The sequence below is a fragment of the Peromyscus leucopus genome, chromosome 15 (genome assembly GCF_004664715.2).
Source record: "Peromyscus leucopus breed LL Stock chromosome 15, UCI_PerLeu_2.1, whole genome shotgun sequence".
Taxonomy (NCBI): domain Eukaryota; kingdom Metazoa; phylum Chordata; class Mammalia; order Rodentia; family Cricetidae; genus Peromyscus; species Peromyscus leucopus.
The window spans coordinates 23,214,470-23,237,421 of record NC_051076.1 but is presented as its reverse complement, the minus strand read 5'-3'; the positions used below and the strand labels follow the sequence as shown (position 1 = coordinate 23,237,421).

Here is a 22,952-nt window from a genome sequence, read left to right as displayed (position 1 = left end):
AGATGCTTCACAGACACCCCAGACAAAACAAACAACACCACAGAGAAATTTAGTGTTTAGCACATGGAAATTCACAAACACACAGAAAGTCACCTCGGTTTCTTATAAAATAATGTGACAGGATCCTAAAACAGAAAGAAAGAAGATAAATAATAGGAGTGGAGAGAAAAGATTGCTTTAAAGTCATGGTAGGATTTGATACACTAGAAACAAATAATATTGTGCATGTGACATTCCTTAAGCATGGATGGTTAATTATGAGAGGAAACCCTGTGAATCCCTGTGTAGGTCACAGTGATCACTTTTTAAAAGCAGTCATTAATAACTCCAAATATCTTTTAATTGATAAACACATAATACAGACTTTACCTAAGGAAAAATGAATAAAGGTAAGGCTTCTCTTGGTGATAATAGACTGGAAATATTATTATTATTATTATTATTATTATTATTATTATTATTATTTTGTTTTTTTGAGACAGGGTTTCTCTGTGTAGCTTTGCGCCTTTCCTGGAGCTCACTTGGTAGCCCAGGCTGGCCTCGAACTCACTGTGATCTGCCTGGCTCTGCCTCCCGAGTGCTGGCATTAAAGGCGTGCGCCACCACGCCCGGCCAGACTGGAAATATTATTAATAACGATTCTTGCAAAAGGGTGATGAAGAAAGGAAGAGAACTTTTGAGTTCTAGCTGAAGTTGCATACAGGAGAGTAGCTTAGTTTCTTTTCCTGTGGCGGTAACAAAATACCCGACAAAAGCCACTTAAGAAAGGAGGGGTTTCCCCTGGCTCACAGTTGACCTGCAGGCCATCCCAATACTCAAGTCAAGGCAGCAGGAACTTGAAGCAGTTGGTAACACCCGTCAGGTGTCAGAAGAGAACAATGGATGCTGCTGAGCAACTTGCTTTTGCAATTTTCTATAGACCAGGATCCCTGCTGGGGACTTGTCCTGCCCAGGGAGTGGTAAAGATGGGTCTTCACACATCAGTTAACCTCATCAAGACAATCCCTCATGGACATCCTTGAAGGAGGCAAACCTTCATCTAGATAGATCATCTCTCTCAGTGGTGCCCATCTCCTAGGAGATTCTACGAGTTGAGGATGCTAACCGCCACAGGAAGTAAAAGAGGAAACCACAGTGCTCTATCCTGCTATTAAGCACGTCCCTATCCGGAAATAAGACCCTGAAAAGGAAGGCCTCTTGGCACTCTTCTGATGAAAGACAGTCTGTGGCTTCCATGAAAGACAATCCCAGAGCTCTCCCTGGCCTACTTTTTTGTTCCTATAACCCATTCCTTCAAGGGAACCATTTACCAAGACCATCTGAAAGTGCAGAAGAATCTTCATCACTGGGCTACCTCAGCTGCTTGCCATCATCTTGGTGGCAGTCATCATGTGCCCAAGGGGTGAGAGACACTGCTACCTACTAGTTCTCTGCACAGGACTCATCTATGACCCTTAGCCCAGTGCCCAGGACACCATTAACGGATGCTTCTGTAGAGGGCCACTAGACCAAATGTTTTAAATATATCAAGTATCTTAGAGAAGTCTCTCAGACGAAGCATGCTGTGGTTTTCTACATTGTCCCTCTGCTGCTATTGCTCTAATTAGCACTCTGGGAGCTACTCTTGTCTTTGCTGTGTTATTTTGCATTTCTAACTTTTGATAACAAATGTTGCTCTGAATAGCTAAAATAAAAAAGGTTTTTTGCATGTGGAAGGAACAAAATAATAATAATAATAATAATAATAATAATAATAATAATAATAATAATATGAAGAGGAGAATCATCATGGCTAAGCACCAACCATAGAGGTGGAAGTCTTGTTCCCTGCAAGCCGAGTTGTGTTACTTCAGGGAGTTAGGTGAATCTGAGGAAAAAGTCAGGAGAAAATTCTCTCAGCAGGTAAGATGACAAGTGGGAGCAAACCAGAGGGATTGTGTGTAGCCACAGCTTTCTTATTCTTACTGAAGATTCTAACTCGATTTCATCTTTACTCACAGATGAGAGTTCAGACCAGCACCAATGTTACAGTAAGTACATTAAAAGATTCTGAAGTAAGTTGAGGTTAGGGCTGCAGTGATGGTTCTTCCACAGTTCCTCAAAAAGTCTCAATGAAGTGCCTGCTTAAACAGGCTCTGCATGTGAAGGGTTGGAAAGATGGCTGGGGTGCTGGGGGTGGGTGTAGGGGGAACATGATCACTATGTAAGTATGAGGTCTTGAGTTTGAATCCCCAGGACACCTGTAAGTGTGTATCTGTTACCCCATGCTTATATGAGGATAAGATGGGAGGTGGAAACAGGAAAAATCTAGATAGCTTTCAGGTCAACTAGGCTGGTATATGCAATGTCAAATAAGAGACTGTCTCTCCAACAAGAGGGAAGGTCAGGGCTGACACCCGAGGCTGTCCTATGTCCTCCACATGTACATCAGGACACACACACACACACACACACACACACAAACACACAAACACACACACACACACCCTACTCAAAGGTTTGTGAAATTTTTTAAATATAATACTTGAAGATTGTGGATTTTACATTCATTTACTAGGCTCAAAATTAAGCCTTGAATAATAGCAAAGACCCAAGTGTTACTTCCTGGAGTTCAGTTATCCGCAGAGAATTGCTGGGAAACTAGTTACTTCTTCAAACTTTAATTAAAAGCTTCTGAGTTTTAATTAAACATTGTTTTAAAAAATTGACACCCCAAGTTATGGTAATCTGAGAACATTTTCAGCTTGAAAAGTGCCATAAAAATTTGAGTGCAATTTTGTCATTCTTATTGCATGAGATGAAAAGCTATGGTTTTCTGAGATGAGGTGGTTTGTTTTCTGAGCCACTCCCAACCTTCGCCCTGCAGATTTATGAGAGATGGGAGAATGCTGGAGATTTGGGATTTTTGTTTTGTTTTGTTTTGTTTTATCTCTGTTTGCATGTATGCCATGAATTCACTAAACTACCAAGAGATGACACACTACCCGATAAAGGAGCCCGGTTCTTGTTAAACTTCTCCGCCTCCATTTCTGTAATGGAACAAACCCATTGGATTCTTGGTGGGTTTAGGGAAGATTCACGTGCACACAAGTTTCTGACACTCCAGGCAATCCAGGCTGCCGTTTCCGCTTGATGCTGTTAAAACTTCCAGGCTTGAGTTCAGACCCAAGAAAGACCAGTAGGCCTCAGATTATGATCAGCTAGATCACTGATCACTAAGGGTTTTTCTAGATGAAAGGGTTAGCAGGCAGCAGGGTGGAGCACTTGCTTAATCAGAGCCCTGGTTCTAGCTGCGCATGTAAATAAATGGTCTCACTGATGCGAATGGTTCAAATGCTCGCCCAGCTGTCCAGCTCTTCTAAGGAGAAATTCCCACACTAACTCAGTCTCCAGCTAGCGGTCCTGAGAAACAAGGCAGATTGGAGGGAACCTTTTCCTTTCCTTGTGCCACTCCAAGGAGATGCAATGTAGGCTCCGCTGCCACGTGGGATTTCTAATGTCAGTAACCTACTTCCTGCTATCCAGCACCTCGAGGTAGAGAGAAAAGCATTGTGATTCCCAATCCCCTCTATCTTCTGGTACTGGAGTCTAAACCTAGGGCCTGGTGCATGCTGGCAAGTGGTCTACCACTTGGGCGTTATCCTTAGCCTTAAAGCCTCCAACTCTATGCTTTTCTGTCAGGATACCTCCTGGATTACGGGCTGCGATTACTTGGGCCAGCTAAAGCGAATCGTGGCCACTACAGAGAGGACCATTATCGTCTGGGATTATAAAGCTCAAGGGAACAGCCAGGTACTATGCCAAGAGAGATGGTACAAAGAAACGAGACTACGCGTTCAATCCTTATAAGGATAGGAGCCCAGCCACTGTGTAATGATTACCTGCTAGACCGCGAGAGAGTTACTAAGTAACCACTTTAGATGGAGTTCAGCATCAATACCTGGTAATGAAAGCGGAATGCGGTTTTCTTTTAGTGTTTCATTCCGGTCTCGTTTTGCTTTCAGTTTTGAGAGGGAAAAGGTAATTCTTTCAGTTTCTGCTGTTGCTACTGGATTTTAGTATTAGGTTATTTTCTGAGATTGAGCAGCCGTCTCCCCACACCACTCAGTCTGCTCTTGACTGGTACTCATCCCTCCTGCCACCACATCAAACTGGTCTGCTCTTTTATATCCTTCTAGAAATCTAAGCATCATCTTTTCCGTTACGCTTGTCATCACATACAGAGCCTTTCTCCCCAGCCCAGCATGCTCAGGAAAAGCATACTTTATAAAGTCTCAGAGGATTGCAGCCGACTCAGAAGCCCATGTCTCAGAATGCTGAATCCCAGGCCCTGGACTCTGTGCTCTCTTGTTTGGGCTCTCCTGTTTGCACACTTGATTTTTAACTCAGAGGAGCCTCTTCTTTATCTCTAGGCCCTCCTGATTCCCTCCTTCCTGCCTGCACCCCAGGTGGGACATCTGGGCACCAAGGCCACCTTTGCCCCCTGCTGGCTTCCAGCTGTAACCTTCAACTTGGAAAGACATTGCTGCCTTTCCCGGCTGGGGAGACGCAAACCACAGGACATCATCACAGAACAGAACCTGAAAGTTCAGCTGGGCTGTCTGTGGTTCCTGATAACCTTCTTCATGGCCTCGCCAGCTTGTCCTCACCAGCTTGTCCTCACATTTCTCACAGTGCTCCACCATTTCCCTATTCTCCTCAGGTCCGCTCTCTCTTGCTGGATCCTCGCTTCCTCTGCTCGCTTCTCTTCTCCCCTCCCCTTCCTTCCCTCCCTCTCTCCCTCTCAAACACCCATGTATCTAACACCCTCATCTCCTGTCTTGCAGAGAGACAAGGCTCCACAGTTTCTCCCCCTCTCTACCCTTTTTACACCAATCTAATCTGGACCTCCTTCCCCTCTACTTCCTCTTTATCTTTCCCCCAGTTTAGGTCCCAGATCAAAGGTCACCCCCCATCCTACCCTACTACCACCTCTGCCCATGGAACATAAAGGGGCCTCATCTGTCCACAGCTCTGGCCTAATATGTGCTCCATCTTACTCTGTCTTCCCTTCATGCAGGGTAGCTTCCACGGAGTGGGAAGCTTTGTGGAGGAGCTCATCTAGCACAGCCATGCCTGGAGCAATGTTTGGGACCCGGTTCGTGCTCACTGCTCATTAGCTGGTGGCTCAGGGAACCTCTAACTATATCAACTCTCACTCATTCTAAGGAAATGTAGAGTCCCATCTCCAGTGTCACACACACACACACACACACACACACACACACACACACACTCCAAAAATTTGAACCTACTTTTCTTCTATCTTAGGACAATGAGTTCTGGAAAACCACAATAGCTGCCTAGCTTAGGGAACCCCTTTAATTGTACAGAGTCGGCTTACAAGTCCTTGTTGGATATTTATGGATAAACTCGGATGTTAGAATACTTTTCTCCTGATAATTCTGTATAAAATTCAAGAGCGTTGCCTAGCGTGGATGAGACTCTTGGAGTTCAACCTCCAGGATTCCATAAACCAGGCATGGTGATAACATACCTGGAACCCCAGCACTTGGGAGGGAGAGATATGGGGGTGGGGAGTATCAGGGGTTTAAGATTTCTCTAGAACACTTAGGGAGTTTGAGGCCAGCTCAGTATTTCTATACAAAGTCAAGAGAAGGCATTCGCCATTGCAACTCCTAAGATCCCATATTCACCCAGCTGCAGAGAGTACTCCTTCCTTTTCCAAGGAACAGCCAAAACACTGAGCTGGGCTCACAGCTGTGACTTTTCTTTGGTTAATTTTTGCCTAGATTTTTCAAATTCCTGTATCACTGTTGGATCAAAAATGAGAAACAGCACAGAAAAAACATTAATAATGAAGAATTTTTTTTTCTTTATATGTTCTCCAACACCCCCCTCCGTGTGTGTGTGTGTGTGTGTGTGTGTGTGTGTGTGTGTGTGTGTGACACTAGAGATGGAACTCGGCACTTCATGCATGCTGAACAGGTGCTCTGCTACTGCTACTGAGTTAAAACCCCAACAGTGTGGGTCAGTTAGCGCGTAACTAATTCACAACATTCCTATGCTTCCAGGAGCACTATTTTGTCATCAAGCCCATGGACCACTGCCTGCTGTGTGTGTGCGTGGTGCCCCTCCCTGACCAGCTCTGCAGGGATGACATCCTCCTGGGGGATGATGGTGGGTTTGTGAACAGGTTCACTGTAAACAGCGATGACTTCGGATTAAGGCAGGCAAAAACAAAGAAGAAATTACAATCCCAGGTCCTAGACTCTAAGAACTTTAAAAGGTAAGGACATCACATGAATAATACTCCCTTTGTTCTAACAATTATGGATGGACATTGTTCAGTTCTATAAACAAACAGTGAAATGAGATGCAAAGCCCACAGTACTTCTGAGAATCAAAGCAATGTCTAATCTAGCTTTGGAGATACACACCTGTCATCCCAGTCTCTGGGAGGGAAAGGCAGAGGAATTATGAGTTTGAGGCTAGCCTAGACTATGTATGGAATTCCAGGCTAGCATGCGCTACATAGCAAGACTGTCTTTCAGTAAATTTAAAAACAAAAGAAGGTATGCTTCTCGTCTCAAGAAACTTCCAAGACAATAAGGAAAGCATAATTAGCAACTGACATTCCATTTAAGTGTCATTGGCCGTTAAAATCTGTAAGTATGTGATAGATTGAGATAAACTAAAAAGTGACACCATGAAATAAACTACAAAATATATACTTTTGTGTATTTATGACTACATCCTGGCAATTAAATAAGAAAGTTTCTAAACATAAAAGCAATAGATTTTTAAAGAAAATGATTTGATAGATTTGACTCTCTGCCAAATTGTTTTTCAAACCTTAAAAGAATAAATTTAAAAAGTAAAATGGCCTGCAATAAATGTACCAATATGAGAGACAAGGAGTTGGTACTCCTTAAGAGATCTCAGAGTTCAATTTAAAAACAAAAATTCGAGCCGGGCGGTGGTGGCACACACCTTTAATCCCAGCACTCAGGAGGCAGAGCCAGGCAGATCTCTGTGAGTTCGAGGCCAGCCTGGGCTACCAAGTGAGCTCTAGGAAAGGCACAAAACTACACAGAGAAACCCAGTCTCAAAAAATCAAAAAAAAAAAAAAATTCTCCTGGGCTGAAGAGATGGCTCAGTAGTTAGGAGCCATCTAAGTACATCTAGTACTGCTCTTGCAGAGGACCATGATCAGTTTGCCAGTATCTGTGTTGGACAGCTCACAAATGCTTGTAATTTCAGCTCCAGAGGACCTGACGCCCTCTTCTGGCCTCAGTTGGCACTTGCACTCACATGCACCTACACAAAGACACACACATTATTATTTTAGTACTTATTTATTTGTACTGTGTGTACACACAAATCACCTGTTCATGACCATTCCTCAGCAAAATTGTTGCTGCGTTGAATTAAGATTAGCCCTGTTGCTGGAACTCTAAGAATAATAAAGTCAGGAAGACTGCTCCATTTCCTGCCTTCTCTATCTAGGCTGTGTTGTGTAGTCCCTGTGTGGCATGCTGCCCTGTACGCTATGGGCCCCTTATTTCAGTCAAGATAGGCCCAGATAATAGAACCTTTTCCCCCCTAAGAGGTGGGCCACTTGTCAGAAAGGTCCGTGGTCCAGTGTCTGTTCCTCCTCCCATTAGATAGATATATCAGATTGAGAATGGGGGATGGGGAGTGGGAGGGATTTGAGGATTCTAGATATAGTTGAATAAATGTGATCCTACCACTTCCTGAGGAGGATAATTTACACAGAGACAGTCATCATGTCATCTGTTTAAATCTTTTAAGACTCAAGTGTAGACACAGGATGAGTGTTGAGGCATTTTCTTGCACCAAGAGATCCTAAAACCTGCTAGAAGGAAAAATTATAAGATGAGAAGGATAGTAAAATTTCATAACCACCTTAAAAGTGGGCCGGGCGGTGGTGGCGCACACCTTTAATCCCAGCACTCGGGAGGCAGAGCCAGGTGGATCTCTGTGAGTTCGAGGCCAGCCTGGGCTACCAGGAAAGGCACAAAGCTACACAGAGAAACCCTGTCTCAAAAAACCAAAAAAAAAAAAAAAAAAAAAAAAAAGTTGACATTCTCAGAATTTGTTCATTTTGAGTCAGTAAAGATGTGGCCAGAAGACACTGATAGGCCGGGCGGTGGTGGAGCACGCCTTTAATCCTAGCACTCAGGAGGCAGAGGCAAGCAGATCTCTTGTGAGTTCAAGGTAAAGTGAGTTACAGGAAAGGCACAAAGCTACACAGAGAAGCCCTGTCTCGAAAAATAAAAACAAAAACAAAAGAAAACACCGATAGATGGAACATTGTATACATTAGAGAATTAGCCGATATCAAGAGTTCAAAATTAAACAAAATCTGGGATGGGAAAACACAAAAGTCTCTCTTCTATTGTGCCCCCTTCCAAGCTGCACAACATTGATACCCGGAGTTACAAATGTGTCTGTCGTCCTAGTAGAGGCCATGTGATACCCAGAATCTTATGCCAGTCATATGTGAATGCTTAGAATTCTTTCATTAAAGTAAGGATAAGATGGCCAATATTACACTGAGATCCTTCTAGATTCCTCTTTTCTCATTAGTTTCTTGCTTTTTTTTTTTTTTTCTTTCTTGTCACTGTAACAAAATATCTGGGAAATTCCCTTAAGGAAGGAAGGGTATTTTTCATCTCTGGGCTTAGAAGGGATACGGTCCATCATGACGAGGCATGCATGGTGGCGGGATTGTGAGCTTGTCACACGTCTGTGGAATGGTGTCCCCCACATTCATGGTGGTTCCTCCTTCTTCAGCGAAACACCTTTTCACAGCATGTCTGGTGTGGTGCATAGGGCTACAGTGTACCTGCAGACATATCGTAGTTCAGAGTTACAATTTGATTCAAACCTAATGAAATGCTGAATAGAGAAAAAGTGTGTGTATCTAACATAACAACACCCCCCCCCCATTTCATTGCCAGCGTTAAAAGGAAGCTGCATAATGATTGGGTTATGAAAATCAGATACATTCCAGCTCTCAATTGCTTTGGATCCTGCTCCTTGGACAGTGTCCATTCATTAGTTTTGGAATCCTTGAAGAGACTTGAGGACAATATGTAAGTACAATAGTGTATCTACATGAGCATTCTGGGATTCTCAGAATTTTTACAATGATAAGTCCATCACAACCTTATAATGTTCAGAGTGGCTTTCAGAAATATCAGAAGTTAGCTGTTCCCTTAATTTGGCAGGGCTAATTAGACTTTTGTGGAAAATGAAAGTCAGTCATATAAATCTAAATATGATATGCCCTCTTCACAGCAGTTGTACCCATTGGTTATTTGCTAGGGCCTGGGGGTATAGCTCAGAGCTGGAGCACATGCCTGACATTTGTGAGACCCTGGGTTCCCTTCCCAGCACTACAAAGAATTGTTTACTGGTCTAATACATTGTAATAAGTCAATAGACCTGTATCTATATGTTAAGCATTATTTTATTGGTAAAAGTTTATACTTCAGAACCATTTTAGGTAGCCAGCAAACTATGCTTTTAATCTGTACATAACCAATCATATATTATCTATCATAACACACCAGCTGGTGTCCTTATAGAACTGTGAATTGGAGTAATATCTGACTCATTTTCATTCTGGTAAAATATTTCCTAATAACTAGCTATGACATTTGAATTTTTAAAGTCTTTAAGATATTTGCTACAACAGATAAACTTCAAAAACATTATAAGGGACAGAGCTGGATAAGAATTATGTATATTGTGTAACTCTGTTTATTTGACATGCCTCAAGGGACAGATTTCTAGAGACAAAATGTAGATCCCTGGTTGTCTCAGGCTGATGACAGGAGAGGAAATCTCAAACAGGCACATGGGAAATTTCTAAGGTACAGAAACTTGTCTTAGTCAGGGTTTCTACTGCTATGAAGAAACATCACAACCAAACCCAAGTTGCAGTGGGAAGGGTTTATTGAATCTTACAGCTTGCATCCATCATCCAGGAAAGCAGTGATAGGAACCTGGAGGCAGAAACCGATGCAGAGGCCATGGAAGAATACTGGTTACTGGTTTGTTCCATATAGCTTGCTCAGCCTGCTTTCTTATGCAACCACAGGACCACTTGCTACATCAATAACTAAAATAAGAAAATGTCCCACAGACTGGGAGTTAGGCAGACTCCCCAATAGACAGCCAGATAGAGAAAGGTGTTTTTACTATGTGAACATATCATATAATTTTCACAGGTATATAACATACGATGCACCTGTGTTGAATAAGTTTTATACTGGCTAGTTTCATGTCAACTTGACACAAGTTAGAATCATTTGGGAAGGGCAAACCTCAACTGAGAAAATGCCCTGATATGATGGGCCTGTGAGTAAGTCTGTGGGACACTTCCTTCCTTCCTTCCTTCCTTCCTTCCTTCCTTCCTTCCTTCCTTCCTTCCTTCCTTCCTTCCACAGTTGGAGAAAGGCTTTTATTAGGGGTGTTTCTTCAGCCCTAATTTTTAAATTTGTGAGTTTGAGCAATGTCTGCCTAATATTCAATCCAATTAAATATTTCCTAATAACTTATAAGCAAGGAAGAACAACACACACACACACACACACACACACACACACACACACACACACGCACGCACGCACGCACACACACACTTTCCCAGAAATCATGAAAGCAAAAGAGTAGCATGAAATATTTATTGCTGAGAAGAGAAAAGCAAAACTATCCAAATAAAAACAACCAGCCTGGAATTCTGTGCCCTTTACTTTTAAAATCACTCTTCAAATATCAAGAACTCCAAGTGTAGTAGGAGGCATTTCTGCAATCCCAGCACTTTTGGTAGGAGGATCAGTAGTTCAAAGTGATGCTTGGCTACCAGCCAACTTTAGGTCAAGCTGGGATACAGGAGACCTTAGCTGATAGATAGATAGATAGATAGATAGATAGATAGATAGATAGATAGATAGATAGATAGATAGATAGATAGAATTAAAACTTTCTCAGACAAACAAAAGTAAAAGGAATTTGTTGTGAGCAGGCCTGCTTACCAGGAATCCTATGAGAGGTTCTTCAAAGCAAGGACATGACCTGGATGAGAAATTCGTGTACATAAGAGGGAAAAGAATGAAAAGAAGAAAAAAAAGAAGGTTAAAAAAAACTTTATTTTCTTCATTTAAATTGATGTTATCAATCAACATCTGTTACCACATCTTTGTCAATGACATCTTTGTGCATGTGCACATAGATATGCTTGTGCATAAGTTACACAACAATGGGAGCAATAAATAAGGGATTAGAGAGGAAATTATATTGTTTTGTTATTATAAATCACTTATACTTCCGCAAATCCGTAGACTTTGTATGTCACAAACTCCAGGGCAACCTTAGGAAGAAGAGGAAGGATGGTTAGGAAATAGTTGATATTCAAAGAAACAAAACAAAAATCATAAACCTTAATGATGAGAAATGAGCCAGACACAGAAGTGCAAACATTCATAAATACAGAAATTAAACTAAACAAAGATCAAAAGCATAAAAAGTGCAAACACATAAGATGCTCAGTGAACACAAACAAACAAAAAGGTAGAAAAAGAATGGAAGACAAGAATAGGAACGAACTATAAAGGCAATGAATAGAAAGTAATTAACATAATAGATACAAATCTAATATCAGCAATCACTTCAACTGTCAATATTAAATGCCACAGCTAAGAGATGGATATTATCTGATGATAAAAAACAAGAACCAAATATATGTTGCTTACAAGAAACACCTTCCTAATATATGTGCTTAATATATGTGTATGTATTAATAAATATAAATAAATAAAATTAACATACACATAATAGGTGGAAAAGGCAAGTCAAAAAACAAAATACAAACAAAAACATTCTCTAAGCTAAATTTAAGTAAAGGAAAAAGGATTAGAAATTTAATAGAACAGACTATCATATCTCTCAGATGACTGATGACCTTACATTTTCTGTAAAAAAAAGAATTGTAGACTTCATGAAAGACTCACATTTTGTATTTATTACTTAGAAGCTAAATTTTTTTTATTTTGGTCTATAAAGTTATCACACTGAGAAATGAATTTAAAAGCTTCATGGCATGTTAAAAATAATTTCACTCCCTGACACTGGCTCAAGTTCCACAAATGTCATTTATATGATGCAATTAATTATAGAGTTTTATTTAGTTTCTGTAACATAATTAATTGCTAATGAGTGCCTGCTGGTGTTTTACAAAAGTACATTTCGGAAACACAAACTAATTAAGAAATAGGTGCAGCTATATATTCAATTTGATTTTATCCTATTCTGACAATTCATAGCATGGCCACAGCATGGGGAACAACCAGGGCTGTGCATTGTGAGGCATATGTGCCTCGACCCACAGGACTTGGGTCCTGGGACCCTGGCTAAAGGTTGCGAGGGAGTGAAGACAGGACCAGCATACAGGCACATGTACAACAAAGTTGGGATCAAGTAGGCTTCTCTAATATTACCACCACAGTCTGGAACCTTAGCACATTTATTTTTACAGCCCACGAAGAGGGATTCGCTAGTCTTGGTAGGGGGGTCTCTGTAGATGAGCAGTCTTAGGCTGTATACATCCAGGAGGAGGAGGCTGCTTTTGCTAGTTTTGCACACACTGATCATTCATAAATATTCATATATGGACTCCCAAGAAAAGCTTTGCCACTTCTTTTTATTCTGGGCCATATGTGTAATGGATTTGCCCATTTCCCATGGGCCAATTGGTCTTGGAATCCTCAACAAGCCATGCCTGTGTCAAAATGCACATTCACTCACTACACTCATTCAAGATTTCCTTCTCTCACTACGCACATGGAACCGTAACAGGCCCTTGTGGTCCTGTGGAAGATCTACTTGACATCATCTAGTTTTCATTTCCATGGAGAGCAAATTTGGAGCCACAATGGTGATATTGCTTATAATTACAGGACTCTTCAAGGATAATTATAGCAAGTGATGTAGTAGCCAGAGGCATGCAGTGATCCTATAGGGTGGTCCTTAATTCAGAAACATAGCCATCGTCCAACAAGTATTTAGTCAACTTGTTTAAGTCATGACCTTTGCCTCTAACTACTTAAGATCTAAGTGAAAATCCAACTATGGACATGAGATCCAGGGTATTCTATAGAACTAGCTCTCATCAGCTGAGAGTTCAAGAATTTAGCAAGCCTTTGTCAAATACTGCCATGGCTAAATGTTAAATGATGCAAATTCACAACCCAATTATATTGAAAACAAAGGTAAAACATATCCCAAATCCAATCTATTGCCTCCCATTTATTTTACTATAATTTACAATTAACTTCTTGATATTTTTTCCAACTCTAGAAAATACAAATACTATACAATGATATATACTTCTGTATCTTTTACCAACTAGTGCGCAAGGCTATCCCATTGGTAGTGTGGAATTAGCCATGGTGGGAGCAAAATATTTTAGGGAGACCTGCAAACACTAGTAAGGATTAGCTCTGTCCTAACTTTGACCCCAGGTGTAAAGTAAATGTTTACCAGCACACAGGCACACCAGCACATAGGTAGATAACCATCAACGCCAAGCAGTGTGTTCAGGACAAGGGCATGGTTTAGGAATACACACAAAAGTTCAGAAATGGAAATGATAAGTGCTAGATTTCTGCAAGGCCCAGGGAGGTAAGATATCTTCCAGCATGAACTAGAATGAAATAATGAATAGATGAATATATATATATATACACACATATATATACATATATATATATACACACATATATATATACATATATATATATCTCCATAATTTTATCAACAAGAAAAGTTACAGCAGCCTAAACAAATTGGATCTAAAGTGATGAGCTACCCCATTACTTCCTTCTTAAAGAACATCTTTAGGATATTCTGAATATATAGGGTTGTTCCCTGTTGTCAGTGAGAACAGGATATCGTAGAAATAAAATACTTCACATTCTAGTTCCATTTCTGTTGCAGTGACAAACATCCTGAGCAAGAGCAACTCTCTGTATTCCCATGTAGAGAAGCCCTGTAAATTGTGAGAGAGCTAGAATCTGAGACTCAAAGCTATGGGAAGACCAGAGAGAGAGAGAGAGAGAGAGAGAGAGAGAGAGAGAGAGAGAGAGAGAGAGAGAGAGAGAGAGAGAGAGAAGGGGAGGGGAGGGGAGGGGAGGGGAGGGGAGGGGAGGGGAGAGAAGAAGAAGAAGAAGAAGAAGAAGAAGAAGAAGAAGAAGAAGAAGAAGAAGAAGAAGAAGAAAAAGAAAAGAAAAGAAAAGAAAAGAAAAGAGAGGAGAGAGAGGAGAAAGAAGAGAGAGAGGAGAGAGAGAAAATCACTTTTTAAGGTCACCCTATCCTCAAATTAGAGAATGGGTTAGAAAAGGGCAGGTGGAAAATGGAAGATCAACTGAGAAAGATATGGAAAATTAAAAAAAAAAAAAAGATAAGGATTTGATTTTAACCAGTGGAAGGAGGTAAGGAGAGAGAACAGCTTTTTTTTTTTTTTCATCATTTTTCAGAACTGATAACCCACGGGATAAAAGGAATAAATGGGAGAGATCTGTTTTATTTTCTAAAGCCTTAACATTTACTGTATGTCTCTTATAGACCGTGCCCAACTGCAAGCACTAATGATACCAAAAACACTGCAGGCTATCGCTTGCTGGTGCCTTTGGTCACCCCACAGGTGGGAGGTAAGTCCCTATTGCTGAAGACACTGTGCAGTTCAGAAACGGAGCCCAGATGCCTCTGAACTAGAACTGACCAGAAAGCTTCCTCCCTGAGGAATAGCTTTCAGGGTGCCAGCAGGTGCTGTGCAAGCTTCCAAAGGAGAGAAGCAACTAACATTCTTACCCAGCTACAATACCTGTGAACTACAACAATGACCAGCATGGTCCTATAACCCTAAGAGTGCAATAGTACTGTGACAGTAACCACAGCTCTTTAACTTCAAAGTCACTCAAAGTCACTCAACAGGAACAAACACGCCCAGTACTGGAAACCCAGCTAAAATACCCAGGGCTAGCAAAGTCATAGATCTTGGAGAAGAACCACCTTACTAAGCCAGCAAAACTTCTAACTTCTAAATATTTGTCCTTATACCCACAGATAGGTGTAGTTCTCACCTTTCATCAAGGAAAAAGTTCTTTTTGCAACAAACAGAAATCATTACAGAAAAAAAAATCACAGCCAATCAAATGCTGAGTTGTGGAACCCAGTCCCAATGGATATATCTATAAAACAACTCTCACACCTAAGGCTCAGGGAACATTGCAGAAGAGGATGCAGAATGATTAAGAGCCAGAGGATCAGAAAATTTCCTGTGAGATTGTATCTCCTAGGAATGTCAGAACCCATGAAGCCTCACCAACATGGCTGCCTAAACATGAGCCAAACAAGAAAGAAACCAATAAACATGTCAAAGTTGAAGGAGGAAAGCCCATGAGGCCTCAAGCCTATACAAAGAGCTAAAGGCAGCTAAAGGATGCTGAGAATAGGAGAAATAGTACTCCTTGGGGACAAGGACATCAATTGGTTATCCAATACCAAATGCTCAGGTCCAAAAACAAACAGACAAATAACATTGTACAGACTGAACAGGTTATATTTAGAAATGTTTGTGTATATATATAAAAATGTATGTAATGACAATTAGTGTAAAAATAGCCAATGAATTTGAAAAACGAGGGAGAGGGTTATATGGAGAGGGTTTGGAGGAAGGAGAGAAAAGGGAGAAATGATCAGATTATATTATAATCTCAAAAAATAAAAGAAATACTTAAAAAAGACTAATTCTGTTATGGAGTTCATGCTCTTGTGGGAAAGACAGACAATAAACAAACAATATGAATTAAGTGAAATGAAGTAGCATTCGGGGTGGAGGGTAGTGGGAGGCAGTGTTTTGATAGGAGGGTCAGGAGAGGCTATTCATAGGAGATCATTGCTTAAGCAGAGATCTTTATTAATGGAGGACTGGCTTTTACAAAGATCCAGAGACAGAGGGTCTTTTGTCTCAGATGTTGATGCTTTGTCAGAGAAAATATGACCATATAGCTAGCAGGATTCCAAGCAAAATTAGTAGTGTGTTTTGTGTGTGGCACAGGAGTATGTGGAAACCTTATGAAAAGAGTTGATTTCATAATATTTTCACATTCTTATTTTATTTTTTTACCCTCATTTTCCACTCCATTCACACATACACACACACACACACACACACACACACACACACACACACACACAAACACAAACACAATCTGTTGTAGGAAACTTAAATTCCTATGCTGCATAATATCCCACAGACCTGGTCCTTAAAAGCCACAAACAGATGATCTGGAAGGTTTCACCCTCCAACTACCTGGTGCATTGTGGTGTTTGCTGCAAAGAATGTCTATTTCACAATAGTCAGGAGTCTGTCTTCCAGATAAATCCTGGACTTCCCACTACTTAATGTCTCTCTTGGAATTTGGTAGATAGTTATTACGTCTCTGCTGATTACAGCTAGAATCAGGAGTCAGGGAGATAAAAATACTGACAACCTCAGCAAACAGTGCTCCTTGATCCATCCGGTGCTCCAGGAACCTCTCAGCTGCTTACTCTTCTCTTTCTCTCTCTCTCTCCTGGGCCACTCTTTCTAAATCTAGAAGCTGAAGAGGTTTCTCAAGTGATACTTGTGATCCTGTTTTCCTGGACGACCATGGCCCCTGCGGAGCCATCATAAGAACACAGTTGGTTTCCTCCATTCCTAATGCACAATGTTCCTATTTCCGCAATTTCCTATAATGAGTCTTCAGACGAAACCGTATTTATACAAATACATAATTGGTCAGCTGTTAAAATAGGAGCCAGCACATCTCCCAAAAAGGCAGGAAAGGAAACTCTCCAGAAATTTTAATTTCAGAAATGATTAGCATAAAATTTTGTGCAGACTTTTCAGAATTAGAGCTATGTACCAGGAAGCTGGTGAATGCCTGCAATTAATTGCCACATAGCATGCTATCGTGTTGTAGCATACAAGCTGAGCCTCTAACTCGGTCACAGCTTGACAGTGTCCCACAGGTGAGCAAGCAACTGCTTAGCCTTACCTTTTCTTAGTTGCTCGACTTAGAGGCAGAATATTACAGTGGAGAGAGGACAGCGGCATTCCATGAATTTGCTATGGAGTGGGACAATACCAGTTTCTGTCCCCGCAACTAGCCTATGACTATTTGTACAACTTAGCCTCAGTTTTCCCATCCATGAATGAGAATAAAGATGTTTACAGACTTTATAAGTGTTTACATTTAAATGAACTGTTGTGAAGTGCCTGGTCTGGTGCCTGGAGCTCTGCGTACTCAATAGACTTACATTCCTTTTTCTTGTTAACCTAAGAACTGAGGTACTAAAAAAAAAAAAAAAAAAAAAAACATTTTTTAAAAGATAAAATTGAATACTATCATAGCCCTGCATGGATCTGGGCTTCATATTCCCATATCTCAAGCATGAATCAGAAAATAATGGCCCAAGGGCCAAATGAAGTGGGCCAGCAGTGTCTGTAGCATCAGGAAACTAAGAATGATTTTTAAATTTTTAAATCTTCAGTCTCTTTTCCATTGCTGTCGTAAGAGATCAGTCAATATAAGAGAAAAATGGATTATCATGGCTCGCAAGGTTCAAACTTTCAGTCCCTGATGACTTGACCCTGTCACTTCTGCTGCCACACCGTGGTGTCAGGGTTTGTGCGGGAAGGAGGTGCATGGTGGGGTAAACTGTTCACTGACCTCATGGCAGTCATGACGCAAAGCAAGGAAGAGATTTAGACACCCCAACCTCAGGTATTAGGCCTTGCCTTTTAAAGACTCCACTACCTCTCAATGTACCATATCTTAGGGCTAAGTCTTCAGCCCATGGACTTTTGGGAAACCACCCTAACTAAAACAGGGAACACAGAGATTCTGTGGCTCGGTGAATATTCTGCCATTGCTTATCATAGTCACTATGGACCAATAATAGATTTATAAGCAATTTAGAAATGAGCCCATTAAACATAATCTATTTCTAAGCTGCAATGAACAGTCCGCGTCTAATTTTGTCTTCCAGGCCTGTCAGAGAATTTGCCATGCCTAGAGGAGCCAACACTTTTTGCTACTGCGTGAAGGCGAACGTAATTGTGACTGGAGGTAAGAGGACAGCTCCCGTCAGAGATAACTCTGGGTTTCTCACAGGACTCTCTCTGTGGTTTATGTCCAGCAATAACTTTCTAGAATAATTTAAACGTTGTCTATTCCTTTCACTTCAAGCTTCTGGGTGTGACGGCCCACTTTAACAAGCCTTCCTTCAAGGCTAGTGAAGTCATGAATCCTTGAGCAGAACCTACAACCACTATTTCTCTAAAACAACATAATCTCTAAACTACACCCTAAACATTTGTCCTCATACTAATAGACAGGATTAGTCCTCACTCCTCCTCAAGGAAATTCTCTTTGCAAAAGATGAGGCCCATTGCAGAAAACTACAAAGTCAAAACAACAGAGTTGTGGAGCCCTGTGTCAGTGGACAGATCTATATAACAGCCCCACACCTAAGCTTGGAGAACATTGAGGAAGAGGGGGTGGAAAGGTTGTAAGACCCAGAGGACCAGGGAGGTTGCTGTGAGATGTGTCTCTTAGTAATGCCAGAAGCTACACCCATAAAGCCTCACCAACATGACTGCCTCGACATGAACAAGGACAAGAATAGACATGCCAGAGGGTGCAAGGGGAAGCTCACAAGGCCTCAACCCTACACAGAGAACTACAGCCAACTAGGGAATGCGGGGAGTGGGAGAAATCATCTTCTCTAGAGATGATCACACCAACTGGTCTCCAATACCAAATGGTCAGTCCCCTAAAATCGAGATGAGTAACATTACTTAGACTGAGCAGGTTTTAGTTATAAATATACATGTGTAGACATATATGCATGTAACAACAATTAGTGAAAAAAAAGAGACCATGAATTTGAAAGACAACAAAAAGAGGTATATGAGAAGGTCTGGAGGGAGGAAAGTGAAGGGAGAAATGATGTAATTATATCATAATCTCAAAAATTGATGAAAAAAGTCTTCCTTAACCCAAGAATATGTGAAATGAATTTTCCTCCGCTTTGCTGTTGTGTTTCACAATTTGCCTTTACAGCCTTAACCTCACATAGAATGCATTTTTTTTCTATGTGAAACCATGCGCTCCCCAATTTGAAAGGAGTCCTGGGGCTTCTGTAAGCAGAACAACACTTGTACACTGTCCTTGAGAGAGAGCTTCAATCTATCCACATCCCCAGAAGGTGTCTATGATCAGAAAGGTCAGTGCCAGTAGGCAGCAATGACAGTAGAGGCAGGACCAGAACCTTGAAGAACACCGACCTGCAAGGGATAGTAAGGTAGAAGATGGGCAAGGGGAAGGGAGATAACACGGAAAGCTCCATGGAGAGGAGGAGGACAGGACTATCCTTATGGACGCAGACCTCTTGGCTCTACTGTGACTATGAGTCCAGGCTGTGGAGTCAGGCTGGGTGTAAATTCACTAGTGGGCTATGCGGTGGGCAGTTACTTACCCCCTTAAAGCTTCAATCCCGGGCTGGAGAGATGGCTCAGAGGTTAAGAGCACTGACTGCTCTTCCAGAGGTCCCGAGGTCAATTCCCAGCAACCACATGGTGGCTCACAACCATCTATAATGAGATCTGGTGCCCTCTTCTGGTCTGCAGAAATACATACAAGCAGAACACTGTATACATAATAAATAAATAAATCTTTAAAAAAAAAAACTGATCATATTATATATATAAAAAAAAAAGCTTCAATCCCAGGAGTCTTTGAGTAGAGTTAGTGATACTATTTGCTTATAGGGCTAATTATAATATTCAAATCAGTCCAAGGACAAGAGGTGGTAATTCATGCCAGTAATCCCAGCACTCAGGAGGCAGAAGCTGGAGGAGCAGGGGTTTAAGGATATCCTGTGCTAAAAAGACCCTGTCTCAAAGTAATTCAAATAAGGCGCTTAGCAGAGTGTCCCACAGCAAAGCATGTGATAGTCACTTGCTGCTGATAACATATGTGCATTTCATATGGCGGATTTTAGAAATAAGACAATGAATGCATCCCTAGAACTAATAGGTTCTCAATAAGTGCTAGTTTCGGGGGCCAATGAAATGACTCAGTGAATAAGGGAAGTCTGTGGAAAGCCTGACCACCTGAGTTCAATCCCAGAAGCCACATGATGGAAGAAGAGAACTGACTTCCAGAAGTTGTCCTCTGACCTCCACATGTACACTATGATACTTGTGCCCACACACATAGACACTCAAAAAATTTAAATAAAAAAAAATAGATTTAAAAATAAATGTTAGCCCAATCCATTACAATTCATAAGCAAAATCAATTTGGTAGTGGTTTTATTGAGATAAAACTCTTGAGGCATCTGTACTACTGAGTATAAACATCTATATACTTTGTGGTGGTTTGAATGAAAATGGCCCCCATAGGCTCACAGGGAGTGGCACTATCAGGAGGTGTGGCCTTACTGGAAGATGTGGTCACTGGGAGCAGGCTTTGAGGTTTCAGATGCTCTAGCCAGGCCAGTGTCACTCTTTTCCTGCAGCCTGTGGATGCAGATGTAGAACTCTCAGCTACCTCTCCAGCACCATGTCTGCCCATGTGCCACCATGCTTCCCACCATGATGATAATGGACTAAACTTCTGAACTATAAGCCAGCCCCAATTAAATGCTTTTCTTTATGACAGTTGCCATGGTCATGGTGTCTCTTCACAGCAATGAAACCCTAAGGCATTCTTATTTCAGTGCTTGGAAATCATTGAAAAGGTAAAAGCTCATTTTTCTCAAGTTCACTGTGTATTTTATATTTAAATTTATATTCCACTTTTAGCCTTCCAAAATACTTTTTTTTAATTAGCTTATTATTCATATACTACTTTTAAAAAATTACAGAGTGTTCTATTGGACAGGAAACTCAACAAAATAGTTAGAAGAGCTAGGTTTAGTGATAGCCAGGCCAGCAGTAACTAGTATAATTTTTTTTTCTTTTTTTTTGGTTTTTCGAGACAGGGTTTCTCTGTGTAGTTTTGCGCCTTTCCTGGAACTCTCTTTGGAGACCAGGCTGGCCTCGAACTCACAGAGATCCACCTGCCTCTGCCTCCCGAGTGCTGGGATTAAAGGTGTGCGCCACCACCGCCCGGCGTAACTAGTATAATTTTCAACAATCATTTGCTCTTTCTCTGTTATTTTCCATATCTGGCAAAATCAGGAATTTGAACTGTAAGCATTCCAAGAGCCCTCTGATCTAAAATACTGTTGTTATAGTTTTCAAAGACATTCTGAGGGAATGTCCTTGTAAACTCTGGAACTCAGTTTGTTACCAAATATTACTGGAGATTATATATATAGCTTTGTATAGAATAAAGATTTTATATAGAACAAAGAATCTGTGGCTCCAATATTGTGGCAATTCAACTAAAGGCATTAAAAAAAGAAAGCAAGACACACAGAGGAGATGTCTGCAGACCAGCGTGTGAACCAGAAGCATGCTCCCTGACACTTAGTGGTGATTATAAGAACACACAGCAATCTGATTCTCTCAACCATTGTCTCATTACAAGGGCCACTAACAGGGCCCCTGCCGAGGCCTACATCACACACAGGAACAAATGCTAGACCTAGGTACTTTCTAGAAAGAAAATTGCATCATGACTTCTTAACCTCTGTAGCCTCTTCCTGAGTTGGTAACTGTCTTGGCTTCTCATCTTTGGTAGAAATGGGTATACTTCCAAGCCTAGAGGACCAGCCACAAGGAAGTGGAGGGCCTCCAGCGACAATCACATTGTCTGGTAGACATGTGATGTTGAGCATACAGTGTTCATCTGAATTCCATTAATTGACAAAATACCTGAAGCGATTATTTTAAATTTCAGGTCATGCTTTCAGAAGTTTCAGTCCCTGGTGATTTGGCTCTGTTACTGTAGGCCTATGAAGAGGTAGAAGTATCCAGTTTACTATGAAGCAGAGAGAAAACAGGAAGGGCCATGTTCCTAGTATCTCTTCCAAAGGCATTCCCTTAACGACCTCATTTCTTCCTACTCAGCCCCTCCTCCCAAAGCGTTCACCAGTTCTCAATAGCAGTACAAACTGCCCTCAAGAGGAACATTCCAGATCCAAACTAAAGCAATGTCTAAGAATCAGACTAGATTCTGCCCCATCAAGGCATGTCTGCAGCCAGATAAAAATATTAGCCTTGCATCCTATCAAGCACAAACCCTTGACTGAGCAGTATTCAAGTAGCTGGCGAAAGGAGCTGACTTCTAAAACATGAATGACACATTAATCTTAACCACCTCTTTGTGCTCACACCAAAAAGAAAGCAAACCTTTATGGAGATCAGTTTTAGACTTCTTTGTAAGCTTAGCTTTGTAATCAATTCTAGGGAAAAATATTTTGGGAAAGTTCCAGGAATCACATGATTTTAGTGTTGTAGATAAAGGCATTGACACCATTAACCTCAGTGTTATTCATAGTATAAAATCCTCAACTACAGCTCAGAAATACGACAAATTAGGGGGGTTGAGCTCTCATGAAAACCAGCAAATGTCAAGCAGCATGACTGACAAGCAGCTAGCGCTTTCCAGCATGCATGACTTAATGAATTTCCCCCAGATGTGGAGACTCTAATGGTAGAGAATGCAAATTCTCAGTAACCGCCAGCATCCCCTCCTTGGGACAATACCCTTGTTGATGAGTGGCTCAGCTGTGAGCCTCGACATTGTATGTGCTGCTGCTGGCTCCACACGTACAAGGGCTGTTTTGCTCCCCACAGCTGCCTGTGTTGAGTGTACTAGGACAGTTGATGAGCTTGGGAAAAACAAGCTCTTCAGGAAACA

At 41.2% G+C, this 22,952-nt stretch overlaps 1 protein-coding gene across 1 annotated transcript in view; it reads left to right on the top strand.

Annotated features, from left to right (window-relative positions):
* Wdr64 (WD repeat domain 64) overlaps nt 1-22,952 on the top strand; it is a 105,287-nt gene that overhangs the window by 18,783 nt on the left and 63,552 nt on the right. Inside the window, exons 5-9 of the mRNA XM_028865607.2 lie at nt 2,001-2,030; nt 3,682-3,792; nt 6,075-6,289; nt 8,988-9,122; nt 18,127-18,206. Of these exons, the coding sequence (XP_028721440.1) occupies nt 2,001-2,030; nt 3,682-3,792; nt 6,075-6,289; nt 8,988-9,122; nt 18,127-18,206 (571 nt within the window). The remainder of the gene's footprint in view (nt 1-2,000; nt 2,031-3,681; nt 3,793-6,074; nt 6,290-8,987; nt 9,123-18,126; nt 18,207-22,952) is intronic.